Source organism: Sylvia atricapilla, chromosome 1 (assembly GCF_009819655.1).
Source record: "Sylvia atricapilla isolate bSylAtr1 chromosome 1, bSylAtr1.pri, whole genome shotgun sequence".
In the NCBI taxonomy this organism is placed as follows: Eukaryota; Metazoa; Chordata; class Aves; order Passeriformes; family Sylviidae; genus Sylvia; species Sylvia atricapilla.
Window position 1 is genome coordinate 20,178,803 of NC_089140.1, and position 24,406 is coordinate 20,203,208.

At 37.5% G+C, this 24,406-nt stretch overlaps 1 protein-coding gene across 1 annotated transcript in view; it reads right to left on the minus strand.

Annotated features, from left to right (window-relative positions):
* Positions 1 to 18,804, minus strand: part of LOC136359697 (macrophage mannose receptor 1-like) — a gene marked incomplete at its 5' end in the record, with an annotated part of 31,141 nt that extends 12,337 nt beyond the window's left edge. The window contains 18 exons of the mRNA XM_066316569.1: positions 110 to 210; positions 1,795 to 1,862; positions 2,383 to 2,558; positions 2,675 to 2,710; positions 3,738 to 3,882; positions 5,096 to 5,183; positions 5,775 to 5,902; positions 7,278 to 7,477; positions 10,243 to 10,391; positions 10,685 to 10,800; positions 11,146 to 11,259; positions 11,966 to 12,123; positions 12,696 to 12,878; positions 13,873 to 14,007; positions 14,519 to 14,632; positions 15,528 to 15,692; positions 17,081 to 17,254; positions 18,393 to 18,804. Coding sequence (XP_066172666.1) covers positions 110 to 210; positions 1,795 to 1,862; positions 2,383 to 2,558; positions 2,675 to 2,710; positions 3,738 to 3,882; positions 5,096 to 5,183; positions 5,775 to 5,902; positions 7,278 to 7,477; positions 10,243 to 10,391; positions 10,685 to 10,800; positions 11,146 to 11,259; positions 11,966 to 12,123; positions 12,696 to 12,878; positions 13,873 to 14,007; positions 14,519 to 14,632; positions 15,528 to 15,692; positions 17,081 to 17,254; positions 18,393 to 18,804 — 2,662 coding nt within the window. The remainder of the gene's footprint in view (positions 1 to 109; positions 211 to 1,794; positions 1,863 to 2,382; positions 2,559 to 2,674; positions 2,711 to 3,737; positions 3,883 to 5,095; positions 5,184 to 5,774; positions 5,903 to 7,277; positions 7,478 to 10,242; positions 10,392 to 10,684; positions 10,801 to 11,145; positions 11,260 to 11,965; positions 12,124 to 12,695; positions 12,879 to 13,872; positions 14,008 to 14,518; positions 14,633 to 15,527; positions 15,693 to 17,080; positions 17,255 to 18,392) is intronic.
* Positions 18,805 to 24,406: the final 5,602 nt, after the last annotated feature.

Below are 24,406 nucleotides of genomic sequence, written 5' to 3' on the forward strand. Positions count from 1 at the left end.
TGTAGAAAAGAGCTGCCAAAGATTGTGTGACAGTTGACAGCAGACATTTGATAGCATCAGTTATAATCCCAGCAGACACAAAATCTAAGAGTTTTGTATTGTCACTTACCATGCTCTGACAGCATTTCCACACAATTTTCCTCATTATTTGCAAAGTTGGGTTCATTAGGAGCCCAGGCCACATAGGTTACTGGAGTTCCATCCATCCAGCTTAAAGAAAAGATATACAAGAAGGTATTAATTATTACCTTCAGTTGTGACATGGTATTCTTAATGAACACCTCATGATTAAGAATGCCTATGAGAATTCATGGAAACTGGCTACAATGGGAGGGGCTTTTAGATATCTCTGTTTCTTGATTATTCTAATTTGAAGAAAATTCTCTAAAATATTTCTGGTTGCAAAATAGAAAAAGAATACACCAAGCACATTTTCTGTTAAAAAATTGGATACAATTGTTTTAACAACATTTAATAAGAGAAATCAAAATCAGTTAGTCATAATAACTAATAAAGAGAAGGATATTAAAATGATATCTTAAGTTATTACAATAACTATTTTATTTTTAGTTAACATTAAGCTTCTCAGTCTGAGAATTCCTGGTGTTGTGGCAGGTGAAAACAAGAATGAAAATACTTTTCTGTAGATTTTACCCTGCTCTATGTGAGGAGCGGGAAGGGGGAGGTGTTCTATTTTTCTGTAAAGAATATTCTGTCAGTTTAAAACCGTCCTTTCTAAAGGACCAAAGTTGAAACTTTTTCCTCAATATTTATCTTCTTTTTACTTTAATATGTTGCTACTGAAGGAGGAAGAGGTTGCCGCCACATTTTAATCAGTATTTCAGAAGCCTGAAGTGGGAAAGAAAATCAGCTGTCTCATGATACAATTGATGCTGCTGCTGCTGATACAATTGATTTAAATAAAGGAGATTCTCACTGGATCCATGGAATGCTCTATGTCCCTAATTCGACTCCTAAACCAGGAGGTCTAAATCATCTACTGAGTCAGTCACTACCAACTTCTCTCCCCACTCCTCTTCTGCTCTTCTCAAGGTAAGTGATTTACATACATTCAAGTGACATTAAAATAGAAAGGTTAAAGTCAAATCTCCTCTAACCATTTCCAGGTCAACCTCAGAAACAGATTTTTTTCACCTCCCAGACACATCCTAACTAACAGGTAGGAAGATAAGCAGTGTATCATGCTCTTCAGTATCTCTTAGTTTAGTTTTGAGTTGATTTGTGTGTCAGGCTTTTCAGAACCATTGTGACTGTTTCTGTACTGTAAATTTCTGCTGACTTCTCCCGGAATAGGAATTTGCAGAAACTGCCTTTTGAACTCATTGCCTGTGTCTTCCTAACTCTGGAGAACCCCTCTGATATATAGATAAAAAGCATAAGAAAGCCAAAACCAATGATATAAGGCATGTTTTAAGTGTATGCGTGTATGTTCATAGGTATAAAATTCAGCATAGCAAAGTATCACTCCAATTTATGGGGCAAATCTGTGGAAGAAATGAGAAAGTGTGTATGGAGAGTGGAGCTGCCAAGATTTTCTTTGGCTAAGTATTTACTCAAGGAAAAAAAGTTCTTTTACTATTTATTTGGGGGGAAACTATTGGACTTTAGAATATTCTAGAATACTTTAGAATGTTCTAGGACTATTCCTAGACTATTCCACAGTATGTGGAACAGCCTTCACATCTTCAAGAGGGCATATTCAATACCTCCAGCTTCATAAAATAGTCTATTTGTTTCTACATGTTAGAAGCTGCACTGATCATCTTAACTTACCTGAACTTTTTATCAAGGCTCACTCTTAGACCAATGAAATATCCTACTTGCTGTCTCCCGTAGCTCTCCTAAATCAGAAAGATACTATTTCAATTAAAAAAAAAAATCTTTGAAGCAAAACAAGCAGAAATTGATACACCATTGATTAGGCCCACAGAGCAGCAACTGCAGTCCATAGCAGTAAAGCACCTGCTTGCAGTTAACCACAGCAACGTGTTTATATGCCCAGGCACAGGAGTCAAGTTCTTATCTGGGACATCAGAGCCAAAACCTGCAGCACTGAAGGCCCTTAGGATGGAGTAGAAATGAAGCAGATTTTGAGTCAGAAACTGGTGCTTTTTTAATCTCCCTCAAAGACCAGCTACTTCCCAAGAGAATTGGTACTTTCCTACATCACTCTTCTTGCAACTGCATCAGCGCAGCTGGTGAGAAGCAGGAGAGGCCAAATCCCAAGGGATCAAAGGGCACATTTGGAGATATTTCATTAGTGAAAATGCTGATGGCTCTGCTTCTGAGACAACTCAGGTTTTACAAGCAGATTGTCAAAAGCGTTTCTGCTTTAGTCTGCCTGTTTGTAATGACTCTTACATTTTCTTTTAGTGCTCTCTTTAGGAACCTTCTCTCACTGTTACTATTAACAACAGCTAGGTCTGCAGAATTCTTCCTGCAAAACTCTCGGGCCCTTTCCATGGAGACCTGTTCTTTGCTGATATAGTAGAGCTTATCTTCATATATGACCCATCCATCTGCAGTGGTTTTATATTCTGAAAGATAAATAAGGTAACCTTAAATTCTATATGTGTAGAACACAAAAGCTTTTTTTAGAATAAAAAGTTTAGGAAAAATATTATGAATAATAAAAATATATACAAATACTTACCGTATGTGTCAATTGGTTCAGGTTTTAATGACACTCCTGCAAAAAGAAGAAAATAGAAGGCATAATACATCTCTGTAGGGTGTGTTGTGACGTAGGTTGTGACTGACTGCAAGAAGAGTGAGGAACAGAGCAGGATTCTCCACCCCTTTTTTGACTAGCAAGCAGACTTAGCCACACAGGTCTGGTTCACATTGCTCAATATGCAAGGTAGTCAACTTTAACTTTGTATCGTTAGCAGCGCTTCACATCAGCAAAGCCATAGCTTTGGCTGAATCACATTCCTGCACAGAAGAACAAGGCATGGGAAAATTGCCTGTAAGTCGCAATAGATTTTTCTGAAACCCTTTATACTGTGGCATGCAGCTCCTTTACTGATCCACAAGTAAATATTCCATAATTCACCTGGGGGTATTTTCATTAAGAGGGAAAAACTTTTCACTAGATTTATTTTAGCTCCATCAAAAGCACACTCTGAGTAATATTCATAGACAAAAAGAAATACGACTTTATGTACATGTATATCTATATCTATATATAGATATGGACTGTGAGTTATTTCTGGTTGAGATAGAAAAAGAAACACCACTTCTATGAACCATTGCTTCTATGAACCATTTCCAAAAGCAGTTGAATCCTGAATAATTCTACAGGAGAACCTGAAGTACCAACAAAACTGACAAAGATTTCATACTTGATTTTTAGCTTCACCTGTGTTAGTATAAAAACCAGTATAGTAATGAATACAATACAAGCCTTTACAACTCCTTACGTCCAACATTACAAAAATAAAACCAAAATATTCAATATTAAAAAAATTTATAATCTTGCTAATATATGGATTATTTATGCAGCCTAATTTATGGAAAAAAAATAATTCCTTCTTATTATCCATAATTTAAAAATCCCAGCCCATAATATATTACTTAATGCTCTTGACCTCCATTTGGAAAAAGTACTTCTTCAAAATTTTGTCTGTTTCTCCAGTAATTTAATGTACAAAGCAACTACTTACTACTTACTAAAGTTTTTTAATCTTTTTGCCAAAAGAGAAGAAGAAATCTACCTTGTTTTATTTGACAAACCCAGTTATGCTGTTCTTGGCAGACCAAAAGAGACCATTGTTTAGAATATCTCCCATAATAGAATGAACCACAAAACTTGCGTAGTCCTGAATTTCTTGAACTATCATCCCAGTTTGTGTACCTAACCTGTAGAAGAAATCAACTTTGTTACTCTTTTCAGCTGTTTCAGTAGATGTACTTTCCACTGGAAAATGGGAACTAATTGCTTTTGTCTCAAAGATGTATCTAAAAAGAGTTGGAAATGCAGGGAAGGCTATAGGTATAAGGATTTTAGAGTGGCCCAATGATGTCAGTGTTCAGACATGGCTGTCTTGCCATGAAGGGCTTCTTTTGTTTGTGCCCTGAGCCACAGACACAGGCAGAAGATAAACAGACACAGGAACTTTTACTAGAAAACTTCACCTAGCTGTGAGTTTTACCCACACATCACTCATGCTAATTGTGTGCCGACAGGGTACTTCTCACTCCACATCTGACCTGGTTCAAAATTATATTGTCCAACAGCTGTCTGCTGGCAGTGACCATGTTGTGCTTCAATTCACCATTACTTTTTCTCTTTCCTGTGGTTAATGAGGATGGAAGTGTGACTTCTGGGAGGGACGTCATGTCCTACAAATCTAGAGGAGGTACCTCTGAAAAAAACTGACATCCAGATGGGAAGGGAGAACCATGGGATACAACCTACTTATTATTGCCAAGAATTCTTGACAACGTCCCTTTCTGGAACTTTTCTAGAAAGTAATGTGATCAGGATAAGATTAAACATCCTTGCTTCCATTAAAAAAAAAATCCAAGGAATTGGTAGTGGTAAATTAAGGGTAATAGAGAGTAGAAGCCTGCAGAAATGTTTTTCACAGCTGTACTTATTAGGCTCAAGAGATGACTAGATAAATTCCCAGAAATAAATAAACAAAAATTACAGATATGAGCTCCAGTTCTAAAAGACCCTGAGCAATCATTTACTGGGGCATACAGGAGTATACTGGGAAACATGTTTATCAGAAATAGGAGGCATTTATGGCTGCTACCAGAGACAGGATACATGATACATGATTTTTTTATGTTTTGACCTTAGGTGTAAATATTATGTTCTTGGAATATAAAATAAATTGGAGAATTACACAGAAATCTGCAGATTCTGATGAGAAACAGATAATTTCCATCTCTTCAAATGTTAACTTGTTGATATTAGTCATGACAATACAGATTAGCAGCTACATCAATGTTTATAGGCTCAGTGTTTTCTTTAATGAGGTTAATAGCAAAAAGACAAAAAGTATATGTACAAATCCCAAAGTATCTTAAGCAAACAAATATGATGAAAAATTAAAATACTCACTGGAGAGCCATCGCTCCAGGCAAAGCCTTCATCTGGATTCAAGGAAAATATACCAAGCCAAACTGTTTCAAACGTACAGCGATTGACTCTGAAAGAAATTACAGGATAGAACAGTGTGTAAACATCACTACAAAAGAATCTAGAAATATATTGTTGAACTGAGCACATTGTAAAAGCAGTTTCAAATTTCCCTATTACCCTTTGAATTGCATACACATGTTCTTCATAGAAATATTTCTGTGGTTCAGTGTCGATAGCTTAGTTATCAGATTTATTAGCAGTATTGATCATGTATTTCCCTAATGTACTATTTACTTAGGGGAAACTTTCACAGACTCAAAAAGTGGTTTCAGCACTGACTGCTGCAAGGTAAATACATATCTACTTCAACAGTAAATACATTGATCATATTTTCTACCCTTGTAGAAATACCACTAATTTCATGTGTTTCTATACTACATCTAGTAGTCATGATACTGGTGCAGTATTTTTTAAATTTTTCTTAACATAAATCACTTTTTCTCCATGATTAAGTTAAAACAGTACTGACTAGATGAGTATAACAGGTCTTTTGGCTTTTGAGGAATCCATATGTTTCAGAAATTATCTAGGATCATTCATAATAGTTCATACAAAAAGTCTTTAAATATGGTAAGATAAACAGAAATCAAATACCAACCTAATTGCTTGGATTAGTAATGGTATTTCCTCCTTACTGTTAATGGTGACCAGATCCCCTCCTATTTGTCTGCAAAAATCTCGAGCTTCAAACCATGATTTCTTTCTAATTTCTGATCTGCAAAAATGCTATGGAGAAATTAATTGAAAACATATTATATGTATGTTACAATAATTATTTATAGTCTTGATTAAACATAAATAAGGCTTCATACGAGCCGAGTATAAGTCCATGAAAGAAATAGTATTTCTCACTCTGTTCCTAGGACTTTTACACTAGAGCTGCCTACCTACTTTACATAATGTTAAGAGGGAGAGAAAAAAAAAAGGGAACGACCAGAAGGGGAAAGGGAATACAACTCTCCAACTCCTTTTAATTTGTTTTAATGGAGGGCCCAAGCCAACTTCCATATGAAGAGAAAGAAGAGTAACTGTTGTGGAGAGGCAAAATGGTCTGGGAAAAGTCTGAAGATACAGGCAAAAGAATGACCACATGGTAATTTACCACTCTCACTTTACATTTGCAGCATAATATTAAACTAGTTTAACAGGCACAGATTTGATCAAAGTTAAAAATATGACTTGGGGATAAAGGAGCCCAACAAATATCATTCCAGATTAATTTGAAAGAAATGAAAAAAAAAAAAAGAAATGAAAAAAAAAAAAAAAAAAAAAAGGAAGGACTCATTAATTCAATTAAGTGATAAAAAATATAATGTCCTACAATTAGCACATTTCAGCTTTGCATGATCCCAAATCACTGTTCACACCTTACTCTCATTTCTTGTCCAAACTCCTTTTTTATTCCTGCTCAGACATAGCAGACTGTAATTCAAACACAAGTTATCTGTAGCTTTGCATCAGAAACTCTCAAGTAAATCTCCTTCATATACACTCATTTAATTAACATTTCATGTGACTTTTTGGTTTGTTTTTTTTTTTGTGGGGTAATGTGCTGATTTTAGCAAGATCCAGCCTTAGGCATTGTGCTGCTAGAGGCTGCACTTCACTGTTTCTGTTTGTTCCCTGAACTGTCACATGTCTCAGACAAAGAGCACATCTTTGCACAGCACACGTAAAGAGCTGCTTCTGCTGTTTAATACAGAATTTTGCATTTTCCTTTTAATAATTTTAATATGAACTTGTTTCCTGGGTTTTTTTTTCTTTTTTCTTCTGTCTTTTTTCTCTTATCTTTTCTTTATGTCTTTCTGGGAGCTTGATATTTATGTTCTTGTTCTTCCATTTCCTTCCAGTTCTTTCCACCCCTGAAGCACAAACTTCCTCATTTTCTTTCCTGTGTGTTTCTCCCCTCCCTTCCCTCCCTTCAAACTTATCTTTCTTCCTTAATTTCTCCCCTTCTTAATTTCCTGAGAAGAATTTTGGGGATTTTGGTTTTTTGCTCTATTCCAATCTCAGATACTGCAAAATTAAGATGTATTTCCTTTTTCTTGTTTATTGTTTTTCCCCAAAACAAGCTTCTTCTTTTAACTATTTAGGCACTTACTTTAAGACAGGAACTTCTGTGGTTGTTTGATACCCAGCCTTCAGGGCACATGGGGACCAGAGCAGTAGTTGGAATAGGTGGAACTGTTGCACCCTTTGCCCACTGCTTGCAAATATATTTTTGCTTTGTCTCACAGTCAAGAACACTCCATAATCCAGCTGCAGTCCCAGTTCTCATGGCTACACAACCTCGATAATTTCCTTTATGAGACATTTAAAACCCAAACCAAATGATGTTAGATATTTTTTAAAGTGTGAATTATTTAATTGTCAAAATCTTTTAGCAGCAACCATTCACTTTTTGCCATACAATAACATTTGAAAAGCAAATCTATATTTTAGGTGGTCTTCATACAGGCAGAGTAGTATTTTCTGTTTGAAGAGGTCATGATCAATATAGAATCCTACTTTTTTTTCATTTTGAATGTCCTACATAATTATTTCTTTGGGTAGAAAATAAAGTTTTTGCAGTGAAATCTGGTGTTTTCAAGTGAGAATCTCATTTGTATTTGTGCTAAGCCTGTGAGTCAGCATTACCTTGGTCATAAGTGGTTTTCACATAGATGGCACTGACCCCACTGGTGCATAGAGGGCAGGTGTGCAAACCCAGACAGCTTCAGGATAAAACTTATCTTGTAATGTTTGCCATAATTTTAGATTGTTCTCTCAGAGGGAAACAGAGCTGCCTACATCACACAAGATGCAGTCAAATGCACAAAATGGGCCTATTCAATTGATATTTGTGCTTTTTCTTAATTTCCAAAGTATTTTTAACATTTTATTTGGAGGGGGGGGGTGGAGTGTTTTTTTTTATTATTTCTGTTTGACACAGACCTGATGTTTTAATGGACCTGTCTACCATGGTTCCAGGAGCTGAAATGAAATTCAGCTATAAATTCATCATTTTATGGCAATTCAAGACGTGTTTGTTCCTAAGAGCGTCCTTAACCTGCATCAAAGTTCATCTACTGTTTTACTGATCATGCTCAGTCACTTATTCTCCTGATGCTGTCCTGAGTTTTCTCACAGGCACATCTTTGCTCTCAGAAATAATTTACTCTCATCAGCACCTCACTATTGCACATTTTCTAGATGGTCTGCAAATATACTGAACAGTGTGGACTTCAGCACAGGTCATTAGGGGGTTCTGTTGGTGAACACACTTTTCCAGTAAAAAATAGACCCCATAAAAAACATCCCCTTCCCAGTCAGTGCCTTTTGATCAATATTTTTATTTATGTAAAAGCTTTTCTGTGTTAGGTCACATTAGGTGAAAGGCTAATTGAGATGGACCACACTTACTAGATTTCCCTCATTCATATGCTTTCACTTTCTGAGTGGAGCTCTGGGACATCTATAAGCATGACCTCCCTTTCCAGAAGTGATTTTATGTATCTTTTTCACTACATCTTCTTTCTTGCAGAATCAGCTAATTTACTAATGACTCATTCATCTGAATTTCCCCACATCTCCTGTAACTAAATTTGTCTTTTTACAAAGCTTAGATGTCAAGGCAGCTTTAGCAGGAAGTCAGTCACACATTAAAGAGAAGGGCTTGTTTCATGTAATCTTAACAGACTTTTGCAGCCACTCTTCGTCCTGACTTCATGCCATCAATTTCCTCCATGATCTATTTTCTTGAAGTTTTGGCTTGAAATAGACTCTCCAAAGACACCCTCAGAAGAGAGTTTCCAGCACAGAAAGTCCATTTTCTTCTCAGTGAACACAGATGCAAGGAAACGGATTTTCTTTTACTGTTCCAGCCTGGTTGTTGAGGAATACATTTGCTGTGGGTAGTTTGGTTTGCAAGTTGCAGTGGCAGCTGGAGGTTGAGCTCTGGGTGGTGGAACCCAAGGCAAAAGGGCTGTGAACTGGTGCTGACCCTTTGCATAGCAAAGGGCACAGGCACCAGTGGTCCAGCAGGTGACTGGACACCCAAAGACTCGGCAGGGGCCAAGGAGCCCAGACATCACTGCTTTTAGACTATAGGTTAAAAAAGTCCAGGGCTTCCTTTCTTGAAGGACCGCCTCCCCTTGGAGGAACCCAGCTCAAGCTGTTATTTTATTAGTGCACCATGACTGAATTATTTTAGGGATCAAAAAATCTGGGGAAACCTGGATTCAAGCAGTTAAAGAAACCTTGTCTGACCGTGTGAGTGTGGGGGGTGTAGCTGGGGAAGGATCTTGGTCCCAGCTCAGGTGATGTGAGTGTGACTCCGGAGTAGCACTTGGATGGTCAGAGAGGGAAGATTGCTTAACATGACCTCTGAGTGCTCTCTTCATACTCTGATCATCTTCTGACACCATAGACTCTCTGGCAAGTTTACTTCTTATGACATTTGCTAAGGTTTTATTGGTCTTTGTCTTTTGTAATTTTTTATTATTTTTATTTTATATTTTATAACTTTACTGAAGGTTTTCAAGAAAGTATTCAGCCAAATGATCACTAAGAGGATCATAGCATATCCCACAGAGAGCAGATTTACTCATGGCTTAATGAAATCTTGTTTTCTGTGCTTCTGCACAGTATGAACCCATGAATGCAGTTTACTTAGCATCACACATTAAAATAAATAATGGCACAGTAATTTTTGATACCTTGGGTTTGAAATTCTAAATTAAAATCCATATTACAGTGGCTCTGTTTCAAACTCTTCTCCCAAGCTAACTTTTTCACTAGAGGGTCAAGTATGGAATCTCAGGACCCATTTGTAACTCCTTTTATCTCCCTGTGAGTGTGGGCTAAAAGTTGACCTTGTGGGTAAATATATCAGATAATATAAAACTAATATAAAACTGAAGTTTAAAATTTTCCCTTTGAAATTAGAATACAAAATTTGAAAACTGCAAGTACTTTTAAAATACATCAAAAATTTAAAACATAAAGTTCAGAGGAAATTACCCACACAACCTAAATAGAGACCACAATCTCAGAGAGCACCCACCATCCCTCATCACAGCACCTACCAGGCATTCCTGCATCCCAGTGTGTGAAGGAGACAACTTCACTGTTGGCCCAGCTGAAAACGCCTTGGTCCTGCACATCAGAGAGGCCAAGCCAGAAGTATTTCTCAGGCCTCAGCCCAACAAGGCTAGTCAGATAGGCTTGCTCATACCTGTAAAAGACATCATAAAGACACAAGTCAAAACAAAGTCACTTAACCAAATCCTACTAGTCTAATGTGATGATGGAACTTTTTCTCCTATTCCTTGTTTCAAACTGGAGAAGACCCTACATAGGATTCAGATTCTATATAAAAAACAAAGCAAAACTTTTTTGTTATTCAACTAGACACCTCATCTGTTACTTAACCATTTTGCTGCTTGGCATGATGTTAGCTTTCCTAGGAATATTTAATAGGATACAATCTTGACCTATTTAAAAGTGAAAAAAAAGTCATTATCATACCTACTTTCAACGGTGACTAAGTAACCTTCTTCTCTTTCACAAGTGGTGTTTGCTTCTGAAAATGTTGCTGGAACATGTCCAATAAAATAGCAGTAGGTCCCATATCTTCTCCAGCCCTGTAACATGGTTTTAGGATTTCCATAAAATTTTAAATAATTGTGATATCATGTATTAAGTGAAATTATTAATTTAAAAATTAATGAAGCACAATGATCATGAATAGTAAGAATTAGAAACTCTTTTTAGTGAAATTACAGATTCCTCCTAATCAGTTTCTGTAAATGGTTTTCTTAAGTTTGGATTAACTAAGAGATAGGGAGAAACTTCATACTAAATAAAACCAAAAAACCCTTCCCTAACTCTTATTTAAATAATACAAATAATTTAAATAATTTTAATTGATTCTCTGACAATGTACCTATTTCATCTGAGAAACTGACATTCCATTTTCACATACTTACTTTCTTGCAACCTGCAGCAGTAATTTCTTTTTCTCCAGCTATTCTTGATGTACCTTTTCTTTTACAAATGTAACCGGCCTTCTTCTCACAGACATGGTCTGCCCAATATCCATTCTGTGTCAGGAAAAAGTTTGAAATAAAAAGAAGATAAAGATGAATAATCTAAAGAAGATTCATAATGTCTTTCTTTATAATGAAAATTATTTGTCCTCTTTCTCCTTTTTTAATTTTTTAATTTTTTTTCCTTATCCAATTTTCCTACATGATATCAAAACCAAATCTGCTCACATTCAGTAAAATGTCATACTGGGCTATAGCAGGACAGCCACAGCTGGCAATGATGAGAAGGGAGGAGGGTGCATGGAGCTGCAGCCTGACCCGTTGGGCTGGGTCCTGCACAGGCTGTTGTGCTATGGGATGGCAAATGAGCAGGAAAAGAGGAGCCAGCAGGAATCAGAGATCCCCATATACCATCATTACCACCAGAGGAAAAAGGAGAGAATGTACTCAAAATACCTTCAGAGACCTGTTTCATAGCCCTAATAATTTAATTTGTGACTTTCATATGCACTTAAAGAGAAAAATTCACTGGTGATGCAGTAATGTTTTTTTGTTTGTTTGTTTGTTTGTGGGGTTGTTTTTGTTTTTGTTTTGTTTTGTTTTTTAAGGTCACATTCTATCTCATTCTCAATCTCATTCAATTCAATCCCTACATCTCTTTTTTTGGCCTTAGCCATTTGCTGAAATAACAGATCATGTTATTCTTTTATTAAATAGTTAGTTTTAATATGGAAGTACAATATGTATTGAGTAATGTCACCTGGCCCTTGATCAGGACACAGTCTTCTGGCCTGTTGTTTGTAGTTGATGGCTCTCCCAGGTGCCATTTGGTGTATGTCACCGGGGTACCATCACTCCACTCAAAATACATTTGAACCTTACGGTCATTCAGCCCAATCCACAGCTTGTCTGTTGGCTCTAGGGATGGAAACAGAGATAAGACCTCTTTTGGCACTCTGCCCTTTTCACACCACCAACCATTAGGCTTTGGACATAAAATTCTTTTCACAAATTTATGAAGCATAAAATTATTTAGTATGTTATATGATAACTTTATAAATTAATATTTTCATATACATATTAAAATAAAGACTGTATGCTTTGGAAAATTAAGCTGTAAGGAAATCCTTGCACTGGATGAAAAAATTTTGCTCTTCTTTCTCATAACAGTGGGTGTGAATTACCAGCCTAATGCTGATACATCACAATGGTATGATAGAATTCTGAACAGTTACTTTTCAGTTTCGTTGCACTGGCCAAATTTGAAAACACTGGTTTTATATAACTTGGAGCATGAATGCTTTAAGCTTCTTTCAAAAATATGAAAAATAAAAAAGAAAGCCCCTAAACCCAGCCCCCCAGACCTACATCAATTTCTTTGGCAATAAATAAAATCAGTTTTGACAACATCCATAATTAGCAGGAACTATCAGTTCAGGTGTCTTGTTTTCCACACAGGCAAAGGCAAAACACCACCTGGAAATACTCACTGTACCCAAGTTGAGACACCATAAAATTGTGCTCCTCAAGGCTTTGGATGCTGGCCAAGTGACTCCCTTCCTTCTGACAAGAGGTCAGAGCTCCTTCCCATCCTTTGCTGTCCCTGAAGATCTTATAGCAGTGACCTACATAGGGCACCCATCCATCTGGGCAAGTAACAGCTCCAAGGTCACCTAGGAACATGTACCAAGGTTCAGAGGAGTTCAGTTGCCATGCAGGGCACATGACACCGAAAATATTTCCACTTCATCTGTGCAAAAGTTTTAAACTAGGATTTTTCTTTTGAAATTCTCATCATAAGGAAATTATGAACACAAAATGTAGTAGACATAAATGAGATTCTGTAAATGAAGCAATTTTTAGCTTGGAAAAGGAAAGCTTTTTAATACAAATAATATCTAATACAAATTCTAAGTTTAGTCAATTGTCTGCAACAAATCCATTAATTTTGTAATGCATTGATCAAATGCGTTAGTTTTTAAATTTATTCATTTTATCAGCTTCTGCATCACCTAGTACTTATTTTTCAGATAGGAGAAATCAGACATTATCTGCAGCTAACATAGAAGGTTTACAAATTTTTAAAGGATTAAATACATTGATAGAGTAAAAGCCATCAACACAAATTTATAGCTAGATGAATATGTAGGGTCACACCAACAGGGAAACCTTCATACACCTAAAATATCTTTTCTCAGTTCAGTGTGTCAATCTTCCATTTTCTCGATCTTCCACCACTTCTGCAGTGAACTCTGAACTTGCTTATCTGAATGCTGGCTGACCACAAGTCATGGAGAATAACTTAGAACCACATTAAGTTATGTATCTTTCATTCTTGGACTTATATTTACTAATGTCCCTCTTCTGAAAAATAATTTTGGTTTGTTCTCCCTTTTGATGGTCAGCATGTGTGTACTTAAATGGGAGACCTGGCTACTGAAACACAGACAGGAGGGACTAGCTGGATATTCTTTGCTCTTACCTGTTTCTATCTGTGTGCTGTGGAGCTGGAAGTCAGACTAGAAAGGTTGCAATCATTGTGAAAAGGAAACCTGAGAAAGAAGAATTTGTTCTATTTCTAATAAAATTCTTCTATTCATCTTTGCCAATATGTTGAGCGATTCAGATAACAGCTTCTAATTTAATTATTAATACATATCAACATACCTGAAGGAACCAAAGTAAAGTTCCTTTTCTTACAAATATAACCAAGTTTCTGATCACATTCCCAATTTTGCCATTTAGCTTTTATTTCAGAATTCAAAACCACACAGAGCTTTCCAGATTCTGGAGACGGGCTTCCTTTGGGAAAAGTACAGAGAGAAAAAAAAATGAACTTTTCTGAAAGAAAAACAGAGCTCTAAGGTCTGTTTATACACTCTTGGATTAAGTGATGGAGGTCATGTCTTTCCCACCTTTGGCAACATTCCCACCTTTGACATACTTAAGGTATGTCTCCAGTAGTGGAAATGTCTGCATGAAATGTAGTGTAAACCAGGTAAATGGATACAAACCTGTAAACTCATACTTTAGTATGAGTTTCCTAAACTCAACTAAACTCATACTTTAGTTGCTAGTCAAGAAATGGAAGACAATATTTTTGGGACAGGCAGTGCTGCTTTCACAGCTAAAATATTTTTACAACACACTGAAGGTTTCCATCTTGTTTTGCTATAGAAAAAGAGATTTTTCTAAAGCTAAAGCAAAAAAAGCTAAAATACTTACGGCGTATCTACCTCATAATAAAATTTAGAGCAGTATTTGAGGTACATATATTTTGTCTTCAGAAACAGAAAATCCAAGTCACATCTACCTGGAGCCCAGTTTAAGTACCGGAAAGGGCTGCCTCCAATCCACTCCCATCCACTACTCAAGTCCAGTCTGTTGAGTCCAATCCACAGCGCAGAATATATATCATCTGTTAATTCTAAATTTAAAAAATAATGTAAATTATTTTATAAATCTCTTTTGTATTAACAGTGGTCACTAACGATGTCTCTAGGAAGACTTGGAATTCCTAAATATCTAACTGTAAATATCTGTAGATATTATGGTACCTAATAAATTGAAATACGCCAATGTTGGAATACTTGTTGTAAAAACGCAAAACCCCAGAAACTCCCTGCTTTATTCTATCAACTAATGCAAAATTAACACAGGTTATATCCACAGAGTATAACAAAACAAAACTGCATCTGCAGAATAGGCTTTTTCTGTATATTTTAGTAGAATCATTGATAGAGTAAAAATATAAACAATAAAAATAAGTTAAATCTGTTAGGAGTTAACTTAATCCTTAAAACCAACAAAAAATATTTCTTCCATATCATTCCTTCATTCATATGTGGATAAGTAAAGCTGCAATTTGATATCTATAAATAACTGGTATTTTTCATTTTGGCAAGTGAATAAAAAAAAAAAGCTGTCAAAACTGCAGCTGAAACAAAATATCCTTCTTTTGGCATAAAGATAATTTTTTCTTTCTTTTCAATTTTTTTAAGCTTCCTTTTGACCAAAAGTAAGACTTCCATTTATTTTTCATGTTTTTTTACTCCATCCAAAAAAGTATGTTTTATTTTAAAATCAGAGTTGTAAATATGAAGTCAAACGGTTACACTTGCAGGATGCTGGAATACTTTGAATTCTATGTAAATTTGGCAGCAATTTTGGTATGAACTTGCAAATTCTAAAAGATTTTGTTTTCTTGCCCACACATATTGAGATCCAAAGGCAATGGCCAAAATCATACCAAATAATCCTTAGCTATTATGATGGCCTGAACAGATCCTGAATGTAAGCCAGGGTTTGCTCTACTGCCTTACCTCTAAGGTATGTCTGTTCATGAAGGTCTGTAATACTCAGTAATTCTGCGTTTTGCTGCTGACAGCTCTTCCTGGCTTGGTGCCATGTGAGTGCTGAGTCAGCATTTATTTGGTAGAGAACATTTGTTGACAGATCTGTAGTCCATGTGCTGTGGGAAAGGACATCTGTGGAAAGAATAATAACAATAGAGGTCACAGTAACTTGCCAACAGAAAACTGAGTTGCAGGTTCTCATTTTGTGTGGGAGGTTCTCACTCATCTCCTTAAATTACAGCTGGGCTGCTCTTTCAAGACCACTGAAAATATTGCAATCAGATGGGGAAGGACAAAATTAAGGCCAGTAAACTGACTGGTAAAGCTGGCCTGTAATGTGTCCTGTTCCATGAAGAGAGACAAGTCAGGAATTACCACAAGGAAATTAACTGCATAGGAAAATACATTGCGTGGAGTGTGTGGCAGAAGTCCCAGGTGAAAATTTTGAAAAGATGTGCAACGTCTCCTTCTCTCTCTAGACAGCAGCTCCCACTGAGAGCTGTAAGACCTGAATTTAGCATCAAAAAGTTCTTAGATAAATCCCATCCCCTTTCAAAGGGCCTCTGGATGTGCCTGTCACACAGCAATGATGCTGAGCAGCACCATGCTCCTTCTCTGACTACCTCTGTATCTTTGACGTGCTGAAGATCTCTGCATGCTCGATCAAGCACAACGCAAAATTGTACCATGTGTTTCCAATCATTCCCAAAAGTCAGTATGAAGAGGAATTTTTAAAAAAGAACTGAATGCTGGGGCTAGCTTTCAAAAACTCTGAAAATTATTTGGTGACCCTATGTCACACACCTTCAGGGCTCAGTATGTGAGGTATCTTTGCAGAAACCTGGAAAGCATGGTTGACTAGAGATGTGTGCCACACTGAAAGTCCACGATAAATAAAGTGGAGTAAAGGGCATTCTAATAAAAAAAAAAAAAAAAACAAACCACAAAAAAAAAAAAAAAAAAAAAAAAAAAAAAAAAAAAAAAAAAAAAAAAAAAAAAAAAAACAGAGACAGTGCTGAACAGGAGCCATGGGGAGAAATAGAGAGGAAAGATGAGCTGTGTCAGGTGGAGATTTCAACATCATGAATGCAAAGCTCTCCAGGCCATAAAGGGAGACAGAGGGGGGAAGTGACCACAAAACATTAACTTCAACATCAATCTTCCTACAGCGCTCATTTTTGTGCCCACATCCATCACAACAAGAGGCCTCAGAGAAGGGCTCTAGAACAGTGACAGCACACACCCTGGCTGGGAAACGTGAGGAGCCCAGAATTATTGTGCTGCTCAGCAACACCCCCACAGTAATGGGAACTGAACGCTGTTTTACTCTTCAATCACTCCCTTCACATCTTTGTGCAAGATGCTGTTTTCTTGCATAGAGAGCTGCAGCATGTGTCAATGCATCATCTACTGAAATACTCCCGTAAGTCAGGAGCTGTTATTACAGAGATGATGGTGTTCTGCTCACGCTGGTTCGCCAGGGGCACTCCGAGGGGAGCTGGGAGGGGCAGGCAGCTCACCCGCCGAGGGGCAGAAGCCGTAGCGCTGGTCCGTGTCGTAGTCGGCGCTGGTGGCGCACCAGAGGCGGCCGTCGGAGCGGCCCGCGGCCGTGCACTGCGCCCGCCACCGCCCCTGGAACAGGAACGGGAAAACACACGGCGCCCCGAAGGCGTTTCCCTGCAGCGTGAAGGTCTCTGAGAAGAAAAAATGGTAACATGAATGTGAAGAGTAACAAATGAAGGTAAACTAGGGGGAAAAGTAAGGTCTGTGGCAGAATTGCATCTCAAAGTGCTTCCCGTGGTTCCTGTCGCATAATGATAAAAAATTGTTTCAGCCCTTTTTCAGACTTCACCTGCTGATTTATGTTACAGAGCTTTGCTATTCTGATGTAAATATATCACAGGTGAGGTCTATAATTAAATTTCTGACAAAGATGCTTTTATAATCTTAACAAGGCTCCAGAGCTCTACCCCATGATGCTTCTATTTCAAACAATGTTAAGGTTTATATAACACATACAAGAGCAGGAACTAATATTTATAAGTCTTGATTCCTGGGGAAAAAAAAAAAACCCACATATTAGACTATCTATCTCTGGTTTTATTCCAGTGACCAATTAAGTATTGCCTACAGTGCAACAGCTTCCCACATGCAAAGCTAAGAGATCAGTGTTCAAATATCCTGTGAGGAGGCTTTTAGAGCATTCATTCTGGGTGTGGGAAAGCCATTCAGAACCAGACTTCATCTAATCCAAAAAGGTAATTCCATTTGTGGCTATAATAATTCCATGAGCATCCTCATCTGCTGAGTCAAAAAAGCCATGCTTCCTCTGCCTAAATCACTACTTTCAGGCCTTTCTCAGCTCATCCATATTGTGCTTTATTCATGGGGATGTAAATTTCCTATTCCTGTGACTCTATAAGACACTTATCAGTGTTTATATGCTCTGTTAACAAAGCAATGACACATTATGGTGAGCAATAGTGACTTTAGAGAATACTTTTATGTAGTATGAGAGTAAGCATGTATATAGATATTCACTAATAAGTAATACTAATATATGTATTTATAGAATATATTGAGAGTACATGTAATATATATAGTGCTTGAAACACTCATGTACATAATACATAGACTAAAAAAGTGTGCATGTGTAATACATACTTGGACATAAGTAAAACATTAAATTCAATGTTAAGTACCTCAGGGCATGGATATTCTAAAACTGTGGTGGTTACCAAAGGAGTCAGAATAGTCAGACCCAAAGATCCTAAGCACTCTAACACTGACAAAGGAATTAATGCAAAAGATGAAAGAATCAATTTGCTGTACCTTCATATCCCTGGGAACATAAAACATCCATGGCCCCATAGATGTTCCATTTATTCTTTGCACTCAGCTCCTCCTTTAACAAAACGTTGTCGTGCTCTTCATTGCCAGGACTGAAAAATAAATCTTCTCCTTGGATTGCAAGGAGGCTTTCATTTCTGCATTCCCACCACTGGAGCTCACTTTTTTGATTACAGGGATACAGGGTGACCATGGCCTGATCCTCCTTCAGTGGCACCCCCAGGCATAGTTTCAGTTTCACACTCATAAGCTGATGATCTGTGATCCACCGGAATTTTTGTGATTCATTGTCTTGATTGCAAGTGGCAGTTCTAACTGACTGTGCAACAGATGCCTGAACACAGAGTCTGTTGACTTTATTATATAGTAAAAATGTTTTAATGTCTGTAAAACAAAACAACCCATATCAAGTAGTTAATATAGAATATACGTATTGTGAATAAATGATATAATTCTGCTTCCCATTCACATGAAAAAGTCATTGCATTCATGTCAGATAAAACCATTGTATTTTCAACAGAGCAACATCAATTCTACTGATTAAAAAAATAAAGTAGACAACAGAAAATGTATCTCCTGGTTATATGTCACCATACTATGGATCAGTGGTGGGTGGCAGCAGCAGCTCAGCTGAACACAGCTTCTTGGATGGTTTTAGGTCAGTGAATCCCCTCAACCACACTGCTATTACCATTACCTTGTTCCATCCAACCTACCCTCAGATGCATGGCCCTGTAAACCTCTGACCTCTATGAACTGTCTCACCCTTCCAGATCTTACAAGTCTCCTATTGGGTACACAGGCATCTTTGCTAAACCATTTGCCCCTCCCTCCCACAAATCTACCTTTCCTTTCCTTTTTGTCATATGAATGTGAGTGAATCAGTCTGGGCTTCTCAGGGGTCACTCTGGGCTCCTCAGCCTTGCTGAATACAAGATCTGCCATCCCCTGCTATGAGCCACTGACTATAAAACCAGGAATGACTTTGGGAATTGCAGTCTGAGGAAGTAAGGACTGGGAAGTAGTAGCATCTGACACTTGCCAGTATGTAAAGGCTGGTGAAAGTTAGAAGGCTCTCCTGCACCAGAAATTGGATCCCTAGCTCTCCAGGCAGTTTACCTGATCATGCCTGAAGTGTTGACTTCAAGGCAAGGGAGAAGTAGGGGAGCTAATTTTAGTCCTGCAATGACTTTATTGGCAGCAGTTATGAACCATGGCTATGAGTTTGTTCTGCTGGCTTGTCTTGTACTTTGTGTTTCCTGCCCAAACTTGTGGGATTCATAACCATTTTTGGTCCCTGATACATCTTGAACAGTGGGTGTCATATTTAATGCAAATGTATTTAAGAGGTTAATGATATTTCCTTAAAAAGCTTGCAAAAAATTAAATCAATGTAATTGATAATATACAGTACACTGAAAAGAATTATTCTGGCCTGCAGGAAGACCATAGTGATTAAAAAAATACCATATACTCTGAGGAAATCTGTGACAATCCTCAGGAGTTAGAAAGGTAAAAGGATTTAACCTTAAATATTCAGGTCTGCAGAAGCCACCTGTTTGACACCTACAAGAGAAGTGCAGCTAAAGGGATAGCAGTAGTGCTGTACGCTGCAATTCCACAAGTGATTTCCTAAACTGAAGCCAATTTTATTTAACACAAAAAAAAAAAAATCTTCCATCCACTTTATTAATGCCAGTGAATTCAGTGAGTCTGTTCAAAACAGTGAATAAAACCCCCTTTACAGTCATCATATGTGTCCTACCAATATTTCCTCATTTCCCCACTCCTGGAGATTTTCCCTGCCTCATTTTGCAACCATTATCCAGACACTGACAGCTCAAAAATCAGAACACAGAGGTGAAGAATTAAATAAAATTTTAAAAAGCCATTTAAACATATATCATTATTAGTCTGGTCTTCTGGGGTTATTGAAATTATACTGCCACTATATATGAATAAAGCTCTTAAGAGTTGACTCTCCAGTTCCTTCTGTAACCATTTCATTTTTTCTGTGAGATCATTCCCCTGCCTCTTACCTGCCATTAAGAGGTTCCCTATCCCCAAACTAATAATGTACATATTGGCAGTACCATAGAACCACGGTCACCCAGAAAAGCCAGAGGAGTGGAAGCATTTTCATGAGAACCTTCACAGGAAGCAAGCAGGAGGCACTTACCCACCAGCTGGAAAGAACTGTGAACAAGAGAGAGAGCAAGCAAGAACCCAGAGAACATAATTGTAAATGCTGTTTCCTTTTCTTCCCTTCAGCAAAACCTGGATGGTGAGAGCTGCTGGCAATAAAGTCCTGCTGAAGAGAGGACAGCAGCTGGTCCTCCTCAGTTTTGCAGGCTGGATGGTTGGGTAAAAACTCTGAGTGCTAAATAAGGAAACATTCTGTCACATGCCACATTTCTAAAAAAGAAGACCACACGGCACAAATTGTACCATCAAAAAAGAATGACTCCTCACTGAGAGCAAACCATGCTTCTTTGAAAAAGCAGGTGGTCACAAGTTTATATCTCACTACATTCCCATTGTCTCTGCTGAGGAGACGTGTGGAGCTTGTGGGATCAAATCAACAACGAAATACTAAAGACAGAAATTCAACCTTAGCTTTTAAATCTTACATCTTAACTATGCAGAGTAAAAAAATTCTAGCAGGGATACACAGAAGTCTCATATTTTCATCTGTGAGAAGAGACAGAAGTGAATTTTAGAAGATTTAATTCAGAAATTCATTCTGCAGGACATTAGAAAAAGTTCAGCCCCTTTACAGGAGTTTGCCATTATTTTCCATTTCTACAAAAATGCAACTAGAAAACTGTGTGAAAAATGGCTTATTAGAAAATCAGTGCTTCTTTTTCTTATGAAGTAAATAATTCTTGTTTGAGAGCCATATCAAAAGTCAGTCACAATTTCAGGAAAAGCCACGTGTTGTTTTTTACCCGGATCAAGATCCCACCCAGGGCAAGCACTCAGCACTTTGGTTTCAAAACTTAAAGATGGAAACTTGAGAGAAGCAGCACTCTCAATAGTCCATTCCTGACCACTGTAAATTATCCCTATAACTGTGTAAAGGCCTGATTTTATCACAGCAAATTTTTCATATGGAAATATTTTGACTTGTTTAGAAAAACCTCTAAATGGAAAAAACAGTACGTGATGCAAAAATATAATTAATAATAATATAATAAATAATATGTACTATTAATGATAATATATTATATGTATTATATTATATATAAAATAATATATTATATATATCTAAAATAAAAATATAATACTAATAAACTGTAATAACATATTGATTGGCACCTGTAGCAAAAGTATGACATCAGGAAAATTTGTCATCCACTCCTGTTTTTGAGCCAAGATAACTGCATTTCCCAAATACAGGATTTGATCTGCTTGTCTGCTCAGAAGAAAGACAATGCAAGAAAGGGGGCCAATTCCCTGGGAAATTTTGTGGGATTAAAATAAAAGGAAGAAATTGGACAGTGAAATAAGAAATTACAAGAAAACACTAGGTACAGATGATAGGGCAAAGTTAACTGAATTTTCTTTTTCAGATGATGAGAAAATGTACTAACAAGAAGGATAAAGTAAACCGCTTCTTTTGGAAAATACATTTTATCTAAAAACATAGATTTTTACCTTTCTGCTAAAGATCTTGCCTAGAAAGAGCAAGTTTTCTTTGGCCTTAAGTGATCTGCCTTATGCTTACAATATTCCCTTACAGCATGTGATCTATTTATATAAAACATACATTGTAATTTATACTGTCAGGGATTTTAACAGCCTTGTTTTATCCTGGAGCCTGTCCAACATAAGGCCAAGAAGAATTTAGATTTCTTCTCAGCTGGACATTTTGTAATAACAAAGAAATAAAAAGGAAAGGATCCATTTTCTTTAGCCTCTTCTGTACCTCAAGCCATGCCAGAACCAGCTGCAGCCTGGTATTAAAGAAAACATTGGTTTCCTTTCAGCCTGATTTCAGACAAGTCTTAGGGGTAAAAATCTGAACAATTGCACTGCATCTTTGATACTCCAGACACACCTGGTGTCCTTGCACCTCTCCTCCTACAGTGAGTGCTGTGAATTATGGGCTGCTGCCCTGATCCCACAAAGGGGAACCTCCTCAAGGCTGCTGAAATCCTGGAGGACAGACTCCAAGGAAGAGCAGAGTTAGAACAGCCAAACTCATGATGTCCCTCACACCTGATACATGCCTCAGGGAGCACCAGGCAGGAGGTGCCACTGTCTTCTTGTTCCTTTACTCTTGTGAAATCTGGCAATGTCAGGCATCTGCCCTAGCCACTGCTCACAGGTGAATCTCAGCATGAGCTGCATCCAGCCATGAAGGTTGGCCAGTCCTGATCTGAAAAGTCAGAAATTGCGCTAAGAACAAAGTTGTACTCCCCAACATGAATTTAGACAATTCTCTGTTACTAAAAATTCAATTTTTATGCCAACATCCCAAACACTAGTCTCTTATAGAGAGTACTGATAGCTTAAAAGTTGACCTGTTAAGGATTCCCTGGAATCCCACCAAGTTCATTAAACTTCTACTATCTCTAAGATTAAGGGGAAAAGCACAATCTCAACAGCACCTTATTACCACCTGTCTGATAGGTCTGAATGGAGAGGAAGTGGGGGTAACATGCTGTGATGGCTTTGCAGGTGATAATTTGCCAGTCACTGGTGTTAGATGTTCACAGACTGCTGCAGTGACATAGAAAGACCCACACAGTGCTTTGGGATCCCTTCCAAGGAAAGATCTGCTCTGATGAAAATGCAGCTATGGGCAGGGTAAGTGTGCCCCATGCAGCAGTGCACTGGCTGAGAGCAGCCAAGGCACTCCTGCACTCCACCCTCCTGCACTCCACCCTCCTGCACACCTGCACTCCTGCACTCCTGCACCTGCAGACCCGCTCCAGCCATGGGGACTCGTTGCAAGGCCACTGTTCTCATGGGTTATGCCATTAATTGGTCTTGCTTTGCCAAATTTAATCAAATATTTTGATGAGCCTGCTGTTTATCTGGTCAAGTTCTAGCAAGCCATAATCTTTGGCCATTCTTGCCATAATACTTCATAATCCTTCATAATCCTTCTTGTTCAGGCTGGTAAAGGCAACAGTTTAAAGTTGTTCTGACTAGCTCAGACAAATGAAAACCACATGGATCAAAATAAGAACTAATTTAGGGAAATAAACCATAAGAGTGAAAGTACTGTGGCTATTGCATTAATTTGCTTGACTTCTGTACATATGTAGTGAAAGCAAGCACAAAGCATGTAGTAATTAAGCAAAAATACATTTATTTTTCACTGTCCTAGACTTATTTGATTGTTATTAGACTAAATTAATTTCCCCAAGCAGAATCTATTTTGCCTGTGACAGTAACTGGTGAGTGATGTCTTCCTGCTCTTATCTCAGCCCAGGAACCTTTTGTGGTACAAGTGTCAATAATGTTAACTTGAGAAAGAACAGCAAAAAATCTCAGCTTTGTCTTATGGACTTATATTCAGACCAAAGTTGTGAAAAATTAGCGATGCTAAATCATTAATGTAATCTCCTGGAAAGTATATAAGTTGCATAACATCTAAGAATGTTACACATGCTTAAAAATATTTAACAATAAAAATTTTTTTTTCTTAATGTTAGGAAGGCTGTGTATCACATAATTCAATTAGAACATCATGAAAAATAGCACTGGCAACAGGGGCAACATTCAAGGGGTGGAAGAGTCCCCCATCTAGGACACTGCACCCAAGGGTGCACGTCACAGATGCTGCAGATGCTGCATGGGCCTGCCTGATGACACAAGCATCTGAACCTCAATATTTTGGCTGAGACACAGCAGACTGAGTGTGGTTTACAGATACACTTATCAACCTTTTGTACTACCCTTTAACTGCTTCTTGTTAACTGACCCTCAGCAATCACTGGAAATAATCAACACGCATTTTTGGACTATTGTTTAAATAATGGAGA